General features: G+C 39.3%; 2 protein-coding genes across 9 annotated transcripts in view; one reads left to right on the top strand and one right to left on the bottom strand.

Moving 5' to 3' along the window:
* The window catches only part of DNAAF6 (dynein axonemal assembly factor 6), a 38,981-nt gene extending 30,340 nt beyond the window's left edge, over positions 1-8,641 (bottom strand). The window contains exons 1-4 of one of the 4 annotated variants that reach the window (XM_032331440.1): positions 8,541-8,638; positions 7,690-7,962; positions 1,951-1,966; positions 1,793-1,920 (exon numbers count right to left, since the gene is read on the bottom strand). In XM_032331440.1, the coding sequence (XP_032187331.1) occupies positions 1,793-1,920; positions 1,951-1,963 (141 nt within the window). In that variant the 5' untranslated portion in view covers positions 1,964-1,966; positions 7,690-7,962; positions 8,541-8,638. Of the gene's footprint in view, positions 1-1,792; positions 1,967-7,689; positions 7,963-8,540 lie in introns of all 4 variants that reach the window. The other 3 variants (XM_032331438.1, XM_032331437.1, XM_032331439.1) reach the window with 3 other exon arrangements.
* NUP62CL (nucleoporin 62 C-terminal like) overlaps positions 1-16,393 on the top strand; it is a 112,595-nt gene that overhangs the window by 12,282 nt on the left and 83,920 nt on the right. For 3 of the 5 annotated variants that reach the window (XM_032331436.1, XM_032331435.1, XM_032331432.1), the window contains exon 1: positions 7,700-7,744. The exons of 1 other annotated variant lie outside the window; for it this stretch is intronic. The gene's annotated coding sequence lies outside the window, so the exon portion shown is untranslated. Of the gene's footprint in view, positions 1-7,699; positions 7,745-8,752; positions 8,970-16,393 lie in introns of those variants that run through there. One more of the 5 variants, XM_032331433.1, reaches the window with a different exon arrangement.

Genomic DNA, 16,393 nt, shown 5'->3' with positions numbered 1-16,393 from the left:
ATGAATTGTACAATTTGATAAAATTATCCTCGTCTATTCCCATAATCACTCATCTTTCTCCTAGAATCACCTCTAGATGCAAATAAACAACTCCATATGTAAAGGCCAAAGAGAACAGGCTTTGTTACCAGGGAAAATCTTTCATCTTTGAATCTGTCCCAGTTACAAGGTCCACTCACCTTTCTTGAAGACTGCTGTTTCTCAAATATTTAATATGCTTTTTGCATAAGACATAATCCTACCCTTCCCAGGATGTATCCTTCTACTTCAGCTTAAGGTAACCAAAATGTACTTGCTTTCCCAACTTGATACCTTGCTCCTAAATTTTTCTCCAGTGTCCTGTGTGTTGTATATATTCAATGCTATCATTAATGTCCTGATTTTTGTTTGGCCTCTACTAACTTTTCCCTGACTAACACTTCTTGGATTCTGGCTCCAAGCTGATTGTTTCCATCCAAAAATTTTATTCCCATTGCACATCTTCCTTGATTCTGTGCCTTCCACCTAAACTCTTCTTGGGAGGTGGAAGTTCCATCCAGTGTTGATCTGAGCCACTGAATTTGCTGCCTATTCAGATTACATTTGTTTTTCCACACAATGGCAGAAAAGAATTTGGGGGGATGAGCAGACTGCTAGCATGCTCACTGGAAATGGTTTATTCATGGAAAATTGGGCATAATAACAACTTCACTAAGATCATGTAAAGCAAATTGATATATTCTATTATTGTGTGAGATTTCTGGCCCAAATTTTGTTTGTCTTCATGTAGGCAGTCTGACAGCTGAGGTTTGCTGATACCTAAGAAGCAGGAGAATGGAGAGCAGGGGCTACATAGAAGTATTTTGATTATTCTGGGAATATGGGCAGTGACTGAAGGTCACTTTATGGAACTATCCTACCCAAAATGAAGCCCACCTTGCTGCAGCAAGCCTCCCTGGGGCTGCCTGCCATGATCCCAAACACTATCCAACAAATCAGATTTCACAGCTATGTGTGAGCATATACCCAGAAGTCAATTTTAGTAAGCTAAAATTATAGTAGTTTATCCCATTATATGGGTCAAATTGTTCTCTGTTCTGTTGTCATGTGTGGACAAATTTTTAAAAATTAAGGGAGCTGGCAAGATTTCATTTCTTTTGATGGCTGCATAATATTCCATTGTGTATATATACCACATCTTCTTTATCCATTCATCTGTTGATGGACATCTAGGTTCTTTCCATAGTTTGGCTATTGTGGACATTGCTGCTATAAACATTCGGGTACATGTGCCCTTTTGGATCACTACGTTTGTATCTTTAGGGTAAATACCCAGTAGTGCAATTGCTGGGTCATAGGGCAGTTCTATTTTCAACATTGGGATAAAAATATATGTTTATAAAAAATAAAAAATTAAAAAAAAAATTAAGGGAGCTGGTTTGTGGGGGCCTAATTAACACTGTCTCATGGAAATTATTTGTTTTATAGAAATACTGTCTAGGCTTAAAAATCCAAGTTACCACTCTCTGCAATGGTTGTCAAGCATTCTTTGGCCATAAATATAAATTACAAACATTTTGAAATGTGGCTATTGCTACAGAACTATTTTCCTAGTGAGTGTTCAGGTAATTTAGAAAAAAGATAATTATGTTCGCTAGGAATGAACCAGAGGTGATACTCTCATGTATAACGACTCCTGCAACCTCCTGTTGGATGACACAACATTGCTCCCACAGCAAGGTTGGAACGAGTTGTTCAAATACAGTTTAACAACTTAGCGTGAATAGAACTAATTCATCTCTAAGTATACAACCACCTGTCCAGGCTCAAAATCATCCTCTTCTTCGGGATAAAGTAGCTTAGAGAGGGCTTGCAGAGCTGAAACTGAAGAAATTGTTTCAATTTCCATATTTTCATATTCTAGATTTTCAGTTTCCATATTTTCGGTTTCCACATTTTCAGATTCCATATTTTCAGAATCCATGTTCTGAGGAAGAAGATAATCAGAAAGAGATATTTTGGTTTTCTGTTTCATTGAAGACCGAAGATTAAATTTTTAGTCAGCCCTTGATGATGCCTAGCATTATACCACCACCTGAGAATTCTAGCAGGTTGGTTCGTTGGCTTTAGTGAAGAGTTCACACAAAATAATTGAACTGTTTTATGGTTATCATAGTGATACTATATATGTATATAACGAAAATTTTAGGAAATAACACATTAAAAACGTAAATAAGATCACCACGACTTATAATCCTACCAGCCTTTAAATTAACCCTTATAGGGGCGCCTGGGTGGCTCAGTGAGTTAAAGCCTCTGCCTTCGGCTCAGGTCATGATCCCAGGGTCCTGGGATGGAGAATCAGGCTCTCTGCTCAGCAGGGAGCCTGCTTCCCTTCCTCTCTCTCTGCCTGCCTCTCTGCCTACTTGTGATCTCTGTCTGTCAAATAAATAAATAAAATCTTAAAAAAAATAATCCTTATAGTCACATTTAGGGTAGGAATTCAGGGTCCTTAAACATCTTGGAAATGTCACAGACTTTAATGAATAACCTGCATAAAGCTTATTGCAAATGATTTGGGCATAAATATAATGGGAATCTTTTCTACATCTCTGCTCATATTTTTCAAACGTAATTTTATAAAACTAACTCACGGAAAACACTTCTTTAGTGCTGTTATTAAATGATCCACTAAAATTTCTGCATTGTGCCTAGAACAGTAATACAAAGGGATTCTCAAATGTGTGCTCATACAAAATCACCTGTCAAAATCAATCTGCATGCAGATGGTATTTTACAAACCTTCTGTTTTATTATGTTTTACTATTATTTTGACTTTCTTTTTTAAATGGAAAACTGATCTTAATGCTTATTTAAGATGTCAAGGGTATGAAACACATGTGAAATAGCCTTGTATGTCTAGCGTAGAGGCAGTATATCAGAGTGGTTTAGAGTAAGGTCTCCAGAGTCATGCTGCCTAGATATGTATCTATCATTTACTTTGCAGCACTGTGACATTGGGCACATCATTTAAACTCTATACACCCCATCCTCCTTACCTGTAAAATAGGAATAATCATAGTGCTACCTCATAGGGTTATTACAAGGATTGAGTAGCTTCACACACGTCAAAAAGCTTAGAACTCTGCCTCGCACACATTCTAACCATTGTAAGCACTCAACATATGTTAGCTATTATTGGTCCTTTAAAATTTTAATTTTGCTGGGCATGAATATCACTTCTAATAATGTCAAATAAGTTAATGATAAAACTCATTACATTGGAAACTCATTAAATTGGAAAAGGTAAAATAAATGGTGATAAAACAATCTTCTCTCACAGTATGGTCTGGTAGTCTGCTATGGAAATGAATAATTGACACATATTAAATTAAACAAAGAGGCTCTTGTTTATATTTCAAAAGTTCTAGTTGATTATGTGTTCATTAAATATTTACTGAACATTAAAAGCAAAAAGTTTATTGACACATTTTCTACCTTTGACAACAAAAGGGGAAATGGATCCAGGTCTCAGATGCAGTGATATGAACAGTATTTCAAGTTGAGATTGCACAAACAATGAGGTTTTATAAAGCAAATATAGCAGAAACTGTTTTATTATTCCAGCATTTCCACCCCTTACAAAATTGTTGTGATGGCCTTATTATTATTATTTTTAAAGATTTTATTTATTTATTTGACAGATCACAAGCAGGCAGAGAGGCAGGCAGAGAGAGGAAGGGAAGCAGGCTCCCTGCTGAGCAGAGAGCCCCATGCGGGGCTCGATCCCAGGATCCTGGGATCATGACCTGAGCCAAAGGCAGAGGCTTTAATCCACTGAGCCACCCAGGTGCCCTTGTGATGGCCTTATTATTAATAGCAATGTAGGTGAGAGAGTTTGCTAAAATATGAAAAACTGCATAAAATTATCATTATTATTTGGCACCATACATTGTGCCTGCATACACAGATACTTGATGATGAGCCTTGTGAGAGCTTAATGGTGGGCCGGTGAGAGGGGAATAAACTGGAACCGGTAAAGCAAACCCAGAAGAAGGGTATTCAGAAGTTCCAAATACCGGGTCTGAGGTAGCAATCAGAACTCCTATTCATTTATTTTCATCTGCTTGGCAGGGACATGGCAGCAGTTTGGGGATATGAGCAGTGTTTCAGGGCAGAAAGATTGAATAAGTATGGTTGTAGGGAGGTCTGTTTAGGTGGAACAGAACCCTGGTCCATAGGTGGGGATAGAGGAGGCAGGGTCTGACTCTTGAGGATCTTTGAGGAGCTGGCAGCTAGACGAAGGTTCAGAATAGGGCAGGGCTCAACATCACCGCAGGAAAAGAAATCTAGGTACCAAATCATAGGCTTTCTCATGTTACTCTGGGCAGCTACGTTATGAAGTGAGTCTGTCGTTCAGTGAGTACAGTGGATACTGGATTTAGGGAAAGCAGATTTATTCTAAATCCCTACCAGTTGGGAAGTAGCTCTGACCTGGCTCTCTGGTGAGAGACAGGGTGGTGTGGACAGTGGGAAGCCATCCCTTTAAGCCGAGAGTCTCAAAAACCAGAGCTGGCATAGAGTCAGCAGTTTATGAATACTGAATGAAGCATGATTAAACTCACACGGCTATTGTATTTCAAAGTAGTCACCTTAGAAGGTTATACGCTGATGTAAATTATGCTATCAGTGTTCAAAATATTTTGGAATTGCCTTCATATGTATCACCAAGAAAACAGGTATCATTATGGTATCACTCAGTTTGATTATACAACAGATTTGTCTCCAAGTGATTTCTAGATGTATCAAGATATCACATCTACTTTCAAAATATGAAGATTTGCTGCTTTGAGATTCAAAAAAAATGTGCTACAGGCCTCAAGGCGATTCTAAGAGTATTTTCAAAGGTAATTTAAGCCATAGCAACAGCAAGTGGATAGACTCCCAAAGTGACTGCTTTCAAAGGATGCCCCTTCTTGGGATGTATGTTTGAGTATATAACAAATCATTCACAATAATTTATAGTAACACTCTATATATCTCAAGCACATTGGGACTTAGACTTCTTAAATTCCAAATTAGGCTGGCATAAAATGGCACAGATTCATATGTAGCTAAATGAGTGTAGAGATGTCATAATGAAATTGGCACTCTAGCAAAAATATTTTTACTATATCAACTGTAATAACCTGCAAACACAAAATAAGAAATCAAAATATGCTTGTTGATATATTTTGAGAATGAATCACCAGTACTTTGTGAATAACTAAATAGTTCAAAGGATCAAGAGAAAAACAGTGATGTGAATTTTTGGAAAAAAATAGTCTAAATTTAATAGAAATACAGATTCTGCCACCTTTTTTAGAAGTCTAAAAATTAACAATAGTTTATTAAGCTTTGTTGAAAACATTTATTTGGCAGAAACAGATCAACTGGACAAACTAAAGCAAGATGCCTTTTTACAGTGTTATTTATTTGAGGGATATCTTTCACCTGGAAATTTGACATGCATTAGTTTCCTCTTCAGCCTGGCAATCAAAGTCCTTTAAGATATCACCTCAACCTAATTTTGCCACTTCTTACTTATTCTTCTACATGCAATCTGTGTTCTGTTAAAAACTGAACTTCTTATTAAACATACCCTGTGACACGTCGGTGGCTCAGTTGGTTAAGTGTCCGGGTCTTGAATTCGGCTCAGGTCATGATCCAAAGGTTGTGGGATTTGCTTTGGAATGCTTTCTCCTTCTTCCTCTGCCCTTCCCCACTCCCCAAGTAAAATCTTAAAAAAAGAACTTATGATCTCCTGCCTTTATACCTAATGTATACTTCCTTTTGCCTACTCAGTGTAGTGTAGTGATTTAAAAAAAAAAAAAAAAAGAAGAAGAAGAGGAAGGAGAAGATTCTAGAGTGCCACTGCCTGAATCTGGTATTACCACTTAAATAGGCCAAGAATAAATTGAAATTCAGAAAATTTAAGTAATTTCATTAAAAACAAAATATATTGCTAAATCGATTTGAGATTTGGTTCTTAGAAAATAAATTTTCCACAAGTGAAACCATATGATAATTGACTCTCTCTGCTTGACTTATTTCACCCAGCATAATCTCCTCCAGTTTTTGATACAAAAGTTGGGTATTCATCCTTTCTGATGGAGGCATAACACTCCATTGTATATATGGACCATAAGGAGAGGAGAAGTGAGTTGGGGGTAAACGGAGGGGGAGATGAACCATGAGAGACTGTGGACTCTGAGAAACAAGCTGAGGGTTTTGGAGGGGAGGGTGGGGGGTTGGGAGGGCCTGGTGGTGGTTATTAAGGAGGGCACATATTGCATGGAGCACTGTGTGTGGTGCATAAACACTGAATCTTGGAACCCTGAAAAAATAAAATTAAAAATTTTTAAAGAAAAGATAAAGAAAATAAATTTTCTGTGCCCTTTGCTTTCATTTCTCTCACTCTCCTTTGCTAGGCAAATTCCAAAGGCAACATTTTCCAGATAGAGCTTATGATTTGCCCACATCAACTTCAGTCCTTACGGCCTTCATACATAAAGGTGTGATTGGGGGAATCTCTCTTCATACCAGCCACAAAAAGCTAAAAAGACAGACACTTCAGAAACAGCTCATTACGGAAACAGAGAAACCAGTTAGGGACTAAACAAGTATGGGTCCAGACGCCTGGCACTGAAGCAGCATCAGAGATTAAGTCAGACTTTGGTTATGAGGGCTGGGGTTGTGCCTTCTCTTTCATTTGCTTCCACCCACAGTGTCTGTAGGGATGGCTCTTTGACTTGAACTAATTGGAAAAAATCTAGGTGAAATTAGTGAAAACCCTGAATTACAGACTATTCAAAAGGAAATATTTTATTAATTCAAGTATATATAGTAAATAAAACCAGGGTCATAAAGAATTACCACATAATATCCTTTGAGAACTTGTTTGATAGGTAAACACATACCCCTATGTAAAGCACTGTTTACAGCTGGATGATTTCAAATTATTCAAAACTGATTTACTCTCTTAAGTATATTTGGCATTTCTTCTGCAACTTTATTTACATAGTTCTTATTTGGCAATTCCTGTATTAAAATCTTCTGAAAACACAAAAGTTTTCTTCTGAAAACAGATGCTATTAGCATCTCTGCCTATGTCTGAATTAAATTACAGTATACTGGCTATTTTTTTTTTTTACATTTTTGACATCTATGCACATCAATGATTAGTAAAAATAATTCATTTTTGACTTTTTCTTTATAATATGAAGAATGATTGCCTTTTTTAGGAATGTCATAAAATGTACCAAGTCTTAAGTAACTATGAGGACTTAACAGGGTTTTCTTACAAATTTAAAATATATTCAATAGAAGATGATTTTTGGAAATACCTGGAATATTTCATATATGACCTTCCTTTGATTTAATACTTCCTCTATTATTCTTTATTTTAGACAGACTTAATACACTTGGCAGTAATCTTTCTCTCATTCTCATACTCCGCCACTATCTAAAAAGGAGCTGAGACAGCAAATTTTCCTTCAGTACTTTTAAATTTTCTCCCTAAGTCAAAAGGCTTGTTTAATTTCTTGGGGGAAACAGTCTCTGTTCTGAATTCTTGTCATAATAGGAAGCTCTGAGAAGAAATGACTCCTAACTCTGATCAAATTGTTCTCTCCTCATACACAGATTTTTTTTTTTGACACTGTTTCTTACCTTTTAACAAGTATAGTCCCACGACATAGAATACTCAATCTCTGATCAACTGTTGGTGAGTAGCAGCCTCGCTGAGGTTAAGTACAAGTAGTCTTTGCACACGACGCTTTAGCCCACTCAAGCATAGTCTAACTGCTTCTCCATCCTCAACGGATCTGACCAACGGCCGTTGGAACCCTCAGGCCACAGTGTTCACATTCTCGCACACAGGATATTGTCCACGCAGAAAGTGGCACCGGCCATTTTTTTTTCAGTTTGAACAACGTTATACCCCTTAAAAAATAAATATCTATGTAGATATCTATCTACATAGATAGATATATATCTACATATCTACGTAGATATATATATATCTACGTAGATATCTATCTATCTATATCTATATCTATATTTATATCCCATCAAGGCACTCTGGGTAGATCATGCCTGTACGTGTAAAACAAAAGGAACAGTGGGTGCCTTGGAGCGCCCAGATCTACCTATAAGGAGACAGTTTTCATTCTCAAATTAATGTTAAAACCATAAGTGCGTGTGAGTTGACACAGGCATTGTGAAGCCTTCGTGTGTTCATTGGCCTTCAGACGGTCAAACAGCATTTATTCCCCGGCATGGTAAAATTGACCCATCTCTCACTCACATCCTGAATAGACTGAGTTTTGTTATAGCTGCCTCCTGCTTCTAGTGTCCAGGGAAGGAAAACTTAGGGAAAAGGTCTGTACTCTTTGCGACTTGTGGCTTTTTTTGGGTAGCTTTCAGAGTCGTGACCACTCTAGAGTTCACCCTAGTTTTCCCGATAGCCATGGCATTTGGGGACCCTTTCTTTCCCCCTTCTAAGGTTCAGGTTTCCTCACCTGGGTCAGTTTTCGGGTCGCTGGCTGGGCTCCGAAAATAGACAGCTGAGAGCTCTGCGTCTCTCTGTTGCCTAGGTAACAGTTTTGTTGCCCCCTCCACCCACCACCTCCGGGTTCCCGCTTGACTTTCCTGGCCAATCACAGAAGAGTTTCCTTTGAAACAGCCCCAGAATCAACCAATCCGATCGCGTGCCAGTCAGGGTCAATGGCCGCCCTCTGTAGTTAACTAGGTGGACCCCAGTTAAGCGTCTGTCTCAGTTAGCGTCACTCCAGCGGTACCCAGTCCTCTGTGGAGGACGGTTTTTTTTTTTTTTTCCTGCTCGGATTAGGCCGAGGCCCGCCTCTCTGGCTGCAAGACAGTCTTGGAGGTCCTATCCATTTACTTTGGGTCTGTGACTGCGAGCGGCAGAGGCGGCGGCAGGCACCAAGGTAAGTTTGTGGGGATTTCGTTTGTCCCAGTCCTCTGCAGGCTCGCTCATTACGCTTTTTCCTCACGTGAATTCCAAACCGGACAATTCCTCCCGTGGACCTGGGACAACCGGGGTGGAAGGATAGGCTCGGTGGCTCGGGGGTTGAGGTTTTGCTGTAGCTCTGCACGCGCTCCCCACGCCCCCTCCCCACCCCGCGACAGAGACACGTTTTGTGATTCCTTCCCGGCTCAGCGTGTGTGTCTGTTTATACCCACGCGCGCAGTTAAGGCGGTATGGTGCTTCTTTTCCTCAGCCCAGCTTGTGTGTGTGGGGAGGGGGCGTGTAGGGTAGGTTAGTATCGCGCTTTTCCTTAGCTCGTCTTGTGTGTGTGTGTGTGTGTGTGTGCGCGCGCTCGCGCGAGTGGTGGGATCGTGCTTCTTTTCTTGGCTCAGCGTGTGTGTGTGTGTGTGTGTGTGTGTGTGTGTGTGTACGCGCGCGTGCTCGCGTGAGGGGCGTGTTTGTGTGTAAGGTGGGGTCGCGCTTCTTTTCCACGGCTCAGTGTTTGTGGGTGTGTGTGTAGGGTGGGATCTCACTTCTTTTTCTCTGCGGTGGGCAAGACTTCTGGGCCCAAACCCTTGGGGGGAGCATCCCTGCGGCCGCCAGACCTACAGCCCACTCCCAGTAACATAGAGGACCTAGTGCCCTTCTTTTCCCGCCTTGGAGTGGAGAAACGCTGATGCGCTGCCGGCTTGCCGCTGCTTGTCAATCTGAGTGTCTTCACTTCACGTAGAGGGACAGTTGTGACACTGGTTTCCCGTGAATTCCGTGGTTTGGTTTTAAACAAACGGGGGAAAAAGGGAGATGGCTTAATAAGCATTTGGAGTTTTCAGAAGTGATTAGTTTTGTTGGATAGTGGAGCCCCTAATTCATTATTTGAGTGTTGTAAGCAAAGAGAGATAGGATGGCTTTAATGGATGGTTACTTTTGATTATTCACGGATTGGAATTCGATTAATGAGTTAACTAAAGTGCTGTCCTTCTTTTGGCTGTCATGTTTTTCTAGCTTCCACCTTTTCTGGTGAAGGCGAGGGTCAAGCTTGAATAATTTGTCCATTCTACTTGTTATTACCACAGCAAACTAAAGAAATATTTTCTAGATTGCCTAGAAGTAAAGTTACTGGCTTTTTGGCCAAATTAATTATACCACAATATCCCTTATGACTATAGATGATTAGAGTTTAAGTATCTTAAGTTTTTCTATTTCTCTAGAAATTTGTGGAACTTTTCTATATGCTATGCTCTTTCTTTCTTTGAAGACTTTATTTATTTATTTGACAGAGCTAGAGAGCACAAGCAGGGGGAGCAGTAGAAGTAGAGGAAGAAGCAGGCTTCCCACCGCGCAGGGATCAGAGACAGGGCTCCGTACAGGCTCCATGCGGGGCTTCGTGCGGGGCTTGATCCAGGTCTACGGACCAGGACCGAAGCCAAAGGCAAAGGCTTAACCATCTGAGCCACCCAGGCGCCCACTATGCTCTTTCTTGATTTTTTTTTATTACTGTTCTGCCTCATTGTGCATTATCCTAAGTCAGTAATGCCTAGCTAGTACTTCTCAGACCTTTTTCCTGTGACTACAGTAAGAAATAAATTTTTTGTTGTTGCCAAGTATATACGTATACAATATATAATTGACAGCCATTTCACAAAAACAATGCAATTCACTCTGGTAGTCTCTATTATGTATATATTTTTAATGTAGCCATAATCCACTAATGAATTCTTGTTCGCAGTTTGAAAAACACTGGCCTTCCAGTTTTGGTTTTCAAACTTGTATGTATTTAGGAATCACATAGGATGTTTGTCACTTTGGGGAAGGAAGAAAAATTTTCTCTGTCCCTCAAGATTCTTCTAGCTGGACTAAGACTTAAATTGACATGAGACAGATTAAGAGGAGAAAATGAAATTTAATTTTGTACATATGGGGAATCTACAGACATGAAATTTCAGACAGGCAAAATGAGGTATAAAAGTCATCCAGAACTAAGGAGAAAATGGGGTCTGGGATTTCAAAGGAAAGGAACACAACTCACAAGAAGATGAAAAGGGATATATGTTTGGTAAACAAAGGTTTGCTGCACCATTTAGAAACTGTAGGACTTAGAGAGGACTTTAATCAAACAGGTTTTGCTAGGTTCCTTCCTGTCTACTATACCTAGTTCATATTCTAATGTTATCTGTGGTGATAACTCTCTTGCTGGAGCAGGTCCTTTATCTAAAATCTTTTAGGCTGCTGTGGTGGGGGGGAAGGTCAGTTTCTTCCTGAGTCTTTGGACTTTGTTTTCAGCTCAGCATAGTCTTCATGCCAAAGTGGCTCATCTTGGGGCAGCCTACCCTTGGCCTCTAAATTGCATATACAGATTTCCCTGGTTCCATGAATTGGTTCTGTGTCTGGTTGGGAAGGTGGGTCATATAACATATTTGAAGTGCTTGGTACAGTGCCAGATATTCAAGTATTTGGTAAATAATAGTTTACTTCTTGGGAAGCAAATGCTATTTATCTTTGGGGATACAGTTCCCTCTTCAAGGTTTGGCCTGCCCCTAGCAAGATGCAATTGATGTTAAGTGCTGTTTTTCCCAGGGTTTAGGAGGTAGGAAAGTAGGGAATGAGCCCTGGATCTGAGATGAATCTTAGAGTACTTGACTTCCATGGAGAATTTTGTAAATACAGAAACTTAGAGATAGAAGAATACAAACATTACAGCGTTTCAGTGATTAGCCCAGGATCACATTGTCAGTAAATGGATTTCAGAGATAGAACTCACTTAATGAAGTCTAATATTCTTTTTTTTTTATTTCTTGAAGTCTAATCTTGATAGCAGGTCAGATTTAGAGGCAGAAGTTGAAACAGGAAGAGAGCTTCTCTGACTTGCAGAGTCTACAGAATTTCAGGCTTTGACAGGCTTTAATGAAATGAAACTTGAGAGATCTAAAAAGTAAAAAATACACCTAAAAGTTTTTGTGGGTTATAGCTATGAAAAAGGGATTTAGTTTACCTAATACTTCTATAATATATAGAACTGTCTTAAACCCCTACTTAAGTAATTCATTAAGCCAGCACTAAAAGACATTACATAAAAAAATATTTTATTTATTTATTTGAGAGAGAGAGCGTGAAGGAGTGAGAGAGCACAAGCAGGGGGAGCCGCAGAGGGAAATGGAGAAGCCTACTCCCTACTGATCTGGGAGCCTGCCCACTTAGGCTTGATCCCAGGACTATGGGATCATGACCTGAGCCAAAAGAGAACAGATGCTTAACTGACTGAGCCACCCAGGCACCCCATATGTACCCATATGTTTGAATTATCTTAATATTTTCTTATATAACTTGTTCCTTTTATTTAATACTGTTCTGGGAATTTTTTCTATGTGATTGAGAGTTTTCAAATTTTTTTTCTTTTTAATGGTAAAGATATTTATGTTTCTATTTAAAATCTACTGTGACTTTTTTTTTCACACTTCACAGCACTCACCAAAGCACATACCCTCCCCAGTGTCCATAACCCCACCCCCTTCTCCCAACCCCCCTCCCCCCAGCAACCCTCAGTTTGTTTTGTGAGATTAAGAGTCACTTATGGTTTGTCTCCCTCCCAATCCCATCTTGTTTCATTGATTCTTCTCCTACCCACTTAAGCCCCCATGTTGCATCACCACTTCCTCATATCAGGGAGATCATATGATAGCTGTCTTTCTCTGCTTGACTTATTTCGCTAAGCATGATACGCTCTAGTTCCATCCATGTTGTCGCAAATGGCAAGATTTCATTTCTTTTGATGGCTGCATAGTATTCCGTTGTGTATATATACCACATCTTCTTGATCCATTCATCTGTTGATGGACATCTAGGTTCTTTCCATAGTTTGGCTTTTGTGGACATTGCTGCTATAAACATTCGGGTGCACGTGCCCCTTTGGATCACTACGTTTGTATCTTTAGGGTAAATACCCAGTAGTGCAATTGCTGGGTCATAGGGCAGTTCTATTTTCAACATTTTGAGGAACCTCCATGCTGTTTTCCAGAGTGGCTGCACCAGCTTGCATTCCCACCAACAGTGTAGGAGGGTTCCCCTTTCTCCGCATCCTCGCCAGCATCTGTCATTTCCTGAATTAGTAATAGCCTCCTAAAGTTCCATAGAGTGAGACGGCCATGATTCACTCAGCCTAACTAATCCAACAACAGAACATTTATTTAGGGTAATTCCATGTTATCAATAATGCTGTAAAATTTGCGTTTTTTTTTTTAAAGATTTTATTAATTTATTTGACAGAGATCACAAGTAGGAAGAGAGGCAGGCAGAGAGAGAGAGAGAGAGAGGAGGAAGCAGGCTCCCTGCCTAGCAGAGAGCCTGATGCAGGACTCGATCCCAGAACCCTGAGATCATGACCTGAGCTGAAGGCAGAGGCTTAACCCACTGAGCCACCCAGGTGCCCCTAAAGTTTGAATTATTTAAAATCATTTATATAACTTCTACCTTCCATGAAACTCAAGAGGAATCCTAACAGGAAGGCCAGGGATCTGGACCTGAGATGCTAGTTTTGGCTCCAGTTAGATGTATGAATTTACCTATCTAGGTTTCTGTTGCTAGAGCAGCAGTGATCAACCATGATATCTATTGTGATTATGAATTAGACTGAATGTATTTTTTGTGTAATAGGCATAGATATTTTTATCTTTATAAATATATTTAATAGGTATAGACATTTTAAATAATTTTCAAATGATTTACTTTAAAAGATGTATGAATCGTAGCAGATTCAAGCAGATTCAAGTGCTATAAAAACACTCATTCTGATTAGCTTTCTTTATGGATATCTTTTCCAAAGATGATGAGTGTGTATTCATTTGTAATTATAAAATTTTTTTTGTAAAGGAGCCAATTAAGTTGACTGGGAGAATAAAAGCTATAATTGGCCTTTATTAGCACATCTCCCTTTTCAAAGTGCACATATTGTCTTATTTTCTGTCATTCTAAACACTAACTAGTCCTTTCCAAAATTCTAAAGTATTTCAGACAAAAGTACAGAGACTATTCTACACCATCATCCACATACCTACCAAAGATTTAATGTTTGTTAACATTTTGCCGTATTTTCTTTTGGTATTGTTTTTTAAAGAACTAAAACATTATATAGTTAACTCTTTATACCCCTTCCCAGTCTCATTTCTTTCCATCCCAGAGATAATTGTCCTTCTGAAGTTGTTGTCTATTTTCCCAATCTATGTTAAATGTGTTCAAATATAGATGGCCATAAATGATTTGTAATCTGTTCTTTTAAAAAAAAATGATATTTTATTTGTTTATTTGAGAGAGAGCTGAAGGCAGATGCTTCACCAACTGAGCCACCCAGGCGCCCCTGATTTATAATCTCTTCTTTTGTATGCCTTTATCATTTCCATCAACGTGTTCCATACTTGTCTTCTCAACTTACTTACTCTTCTGCAACTTTTTTGGGTCACCATTGTTTTTCAGATTTATCCAAATTGCTAAATATAGATAAAGTATCATTTATTGCTGTATTCCATCATGTAACTATGCCACTTTAAAAAATCTCTAAACCCTTATTGTTGTTGGACATTTAGGTTGTTTCAAGTATACAAATATTCATATAATCCATACAAATACTATACGGTTCTAATATGAAGTTCCTAGAATAGACAAGCTCATAGAGACAAAAAAATAAAGTGAATATTGGGAAAGGGGAATTATTTTTCACTGCCGAACTCTGGCACTGAGAAGGTTTTATAAATGAATAGTGGTGATAGTCGAACAACATTGTGAGCTTACTTAATGTCACTGACCTGTATGCTTAAAATGGTTAAAATGGTAAATTTTACATTATGTATATTTTACCACAATCATAAATGACAAACCTAAGAATTATGCTTATTTTTCAAAGGCATATACTTGGTGGCCTTGTTTTTTGTGGAGTCAAGCGCTGAGAGAAGTGAGTTTTATTCTTGTTTTTTTAAATTAATTTATTTATTTTCAGCATAACAGTATTCATTATTTTTTTTCAAGATTTTATTTATTTATTTGTAAGAGACAGAGGGAGAGAGAGCAAGCGAGCACAGGCAGACAAAGAGGCAGGCAGAGGCAGAGGGAGAAGCAGGCTCCCTGCCAAGCAAGGAGCCCGATGTGGGACTCGATCCCAGGACCCTGGGATCATGACCTGAGCTGAAGGCAGCTGCTTAACCAACTGAGCCACCCAGGCGTCCCAGTATTCATTATTTTTTCACCACACCCAGTGCTCCATGCAATCCGTGCCCTCTATAATACCCACCACCTGGTACCCCAACCTCCCACGCCCCCCACCACTTCAAAACCCTCAGATTGTTTTTCAGAGTCCATAGTCTCTCATGATTCACCTCCCCTTCCAATTTACCCCAACTCCCTTCTCCTCTCTAACTCCCCATGTCCTCCATGCTATTTGTTATGCTCCACAAATAAGTGAAACCATATGATAATTGACTCTCTCCGCTTGACTTATTTCACTCAGCATAATCTCTTCCAGTCCCGCCCATGTTGCTACAAAAGTTGGGTATTCATCCTTTCTGATGGAGGCATAATACTCCATAGTGTATATGGACCACATTTTCCTTATCCATTCATCCGTTGAAGGGCATCTTGGTTCTTTCCATAGTTTGGCGACCGTGGCCATTGCTGCTATAAACATTGGGGTACAGATGGCCCTTCTTTTCACGACATCTGTATCTTTGGGCTCAATACCCAGGAGTGCAATTGCAGGGTCATAGGGAAGTTCTATTTTAAATTTCTTGAGGAATCTCCACACTGTTCTCCAAAGAGGCTGCACCAACTTGCATTCCCACCAACAGTGTAAGAGGGATCCCCTTTCTCCACATCCCCTTCCAACACATGTTGTTTCCTGTCTTGTTAATTTTGGCCATTCTAACTGGTATAAGGTGATATCTCAATGTGGTTTTAATTTGAATCTCCCTGAGGGCTAGTGATGATGAACATTTTTTCATGTGTCTGATAGCCATTTGTATGTCTTGATTGGAGAAGTGTCTGTTCATATATTCTGCCCATTTTTTGATATGATTGCCTGTTTTGTGTGTGTTGAGTTTGAAGAGTTCATTATAGATCCTGAATATCAACCTTTTGTCTGTACTGTCATTTGCAAATATCTTCTCCCATTCCGTGGGTTGCCTCTTTGTTTTTTTGACTGTTTCCTTTGCTGTGCAGAAGTTTTTGATTTTGATGAAGTCCCAAAAGTTTATTTTCGCTTTTGTTTCCTTTGCCTTTGGAGACATATCTTGAAAGAAGTTGCTGTGGCTGATATCGAAGAGATTCTCTAGGATTCTGATGGATTCCTGTCTCACGTTGAGGTCTTTTATCCATTTTGAGTTTATCTTTGTGTATGATGTAAGA

Source organism: Mustela erminea, chromosome X (assembly GCF_009829155.1).
Source record: "Mustela erminea isolate mMusErm1 chromosome X, mMusErm1.Pri, whole genome shotgun sequence".
Taxonomy (NCBI): domain Eukaryota; kingdom Metazoa; phylum Chordata; class Mammalia; order Carnivora; family Mustelidae; genus Mustela; species Mustela erminea.
This window is presented reverse-complemented; position numbering and strand designations above follow the sequence as displayed.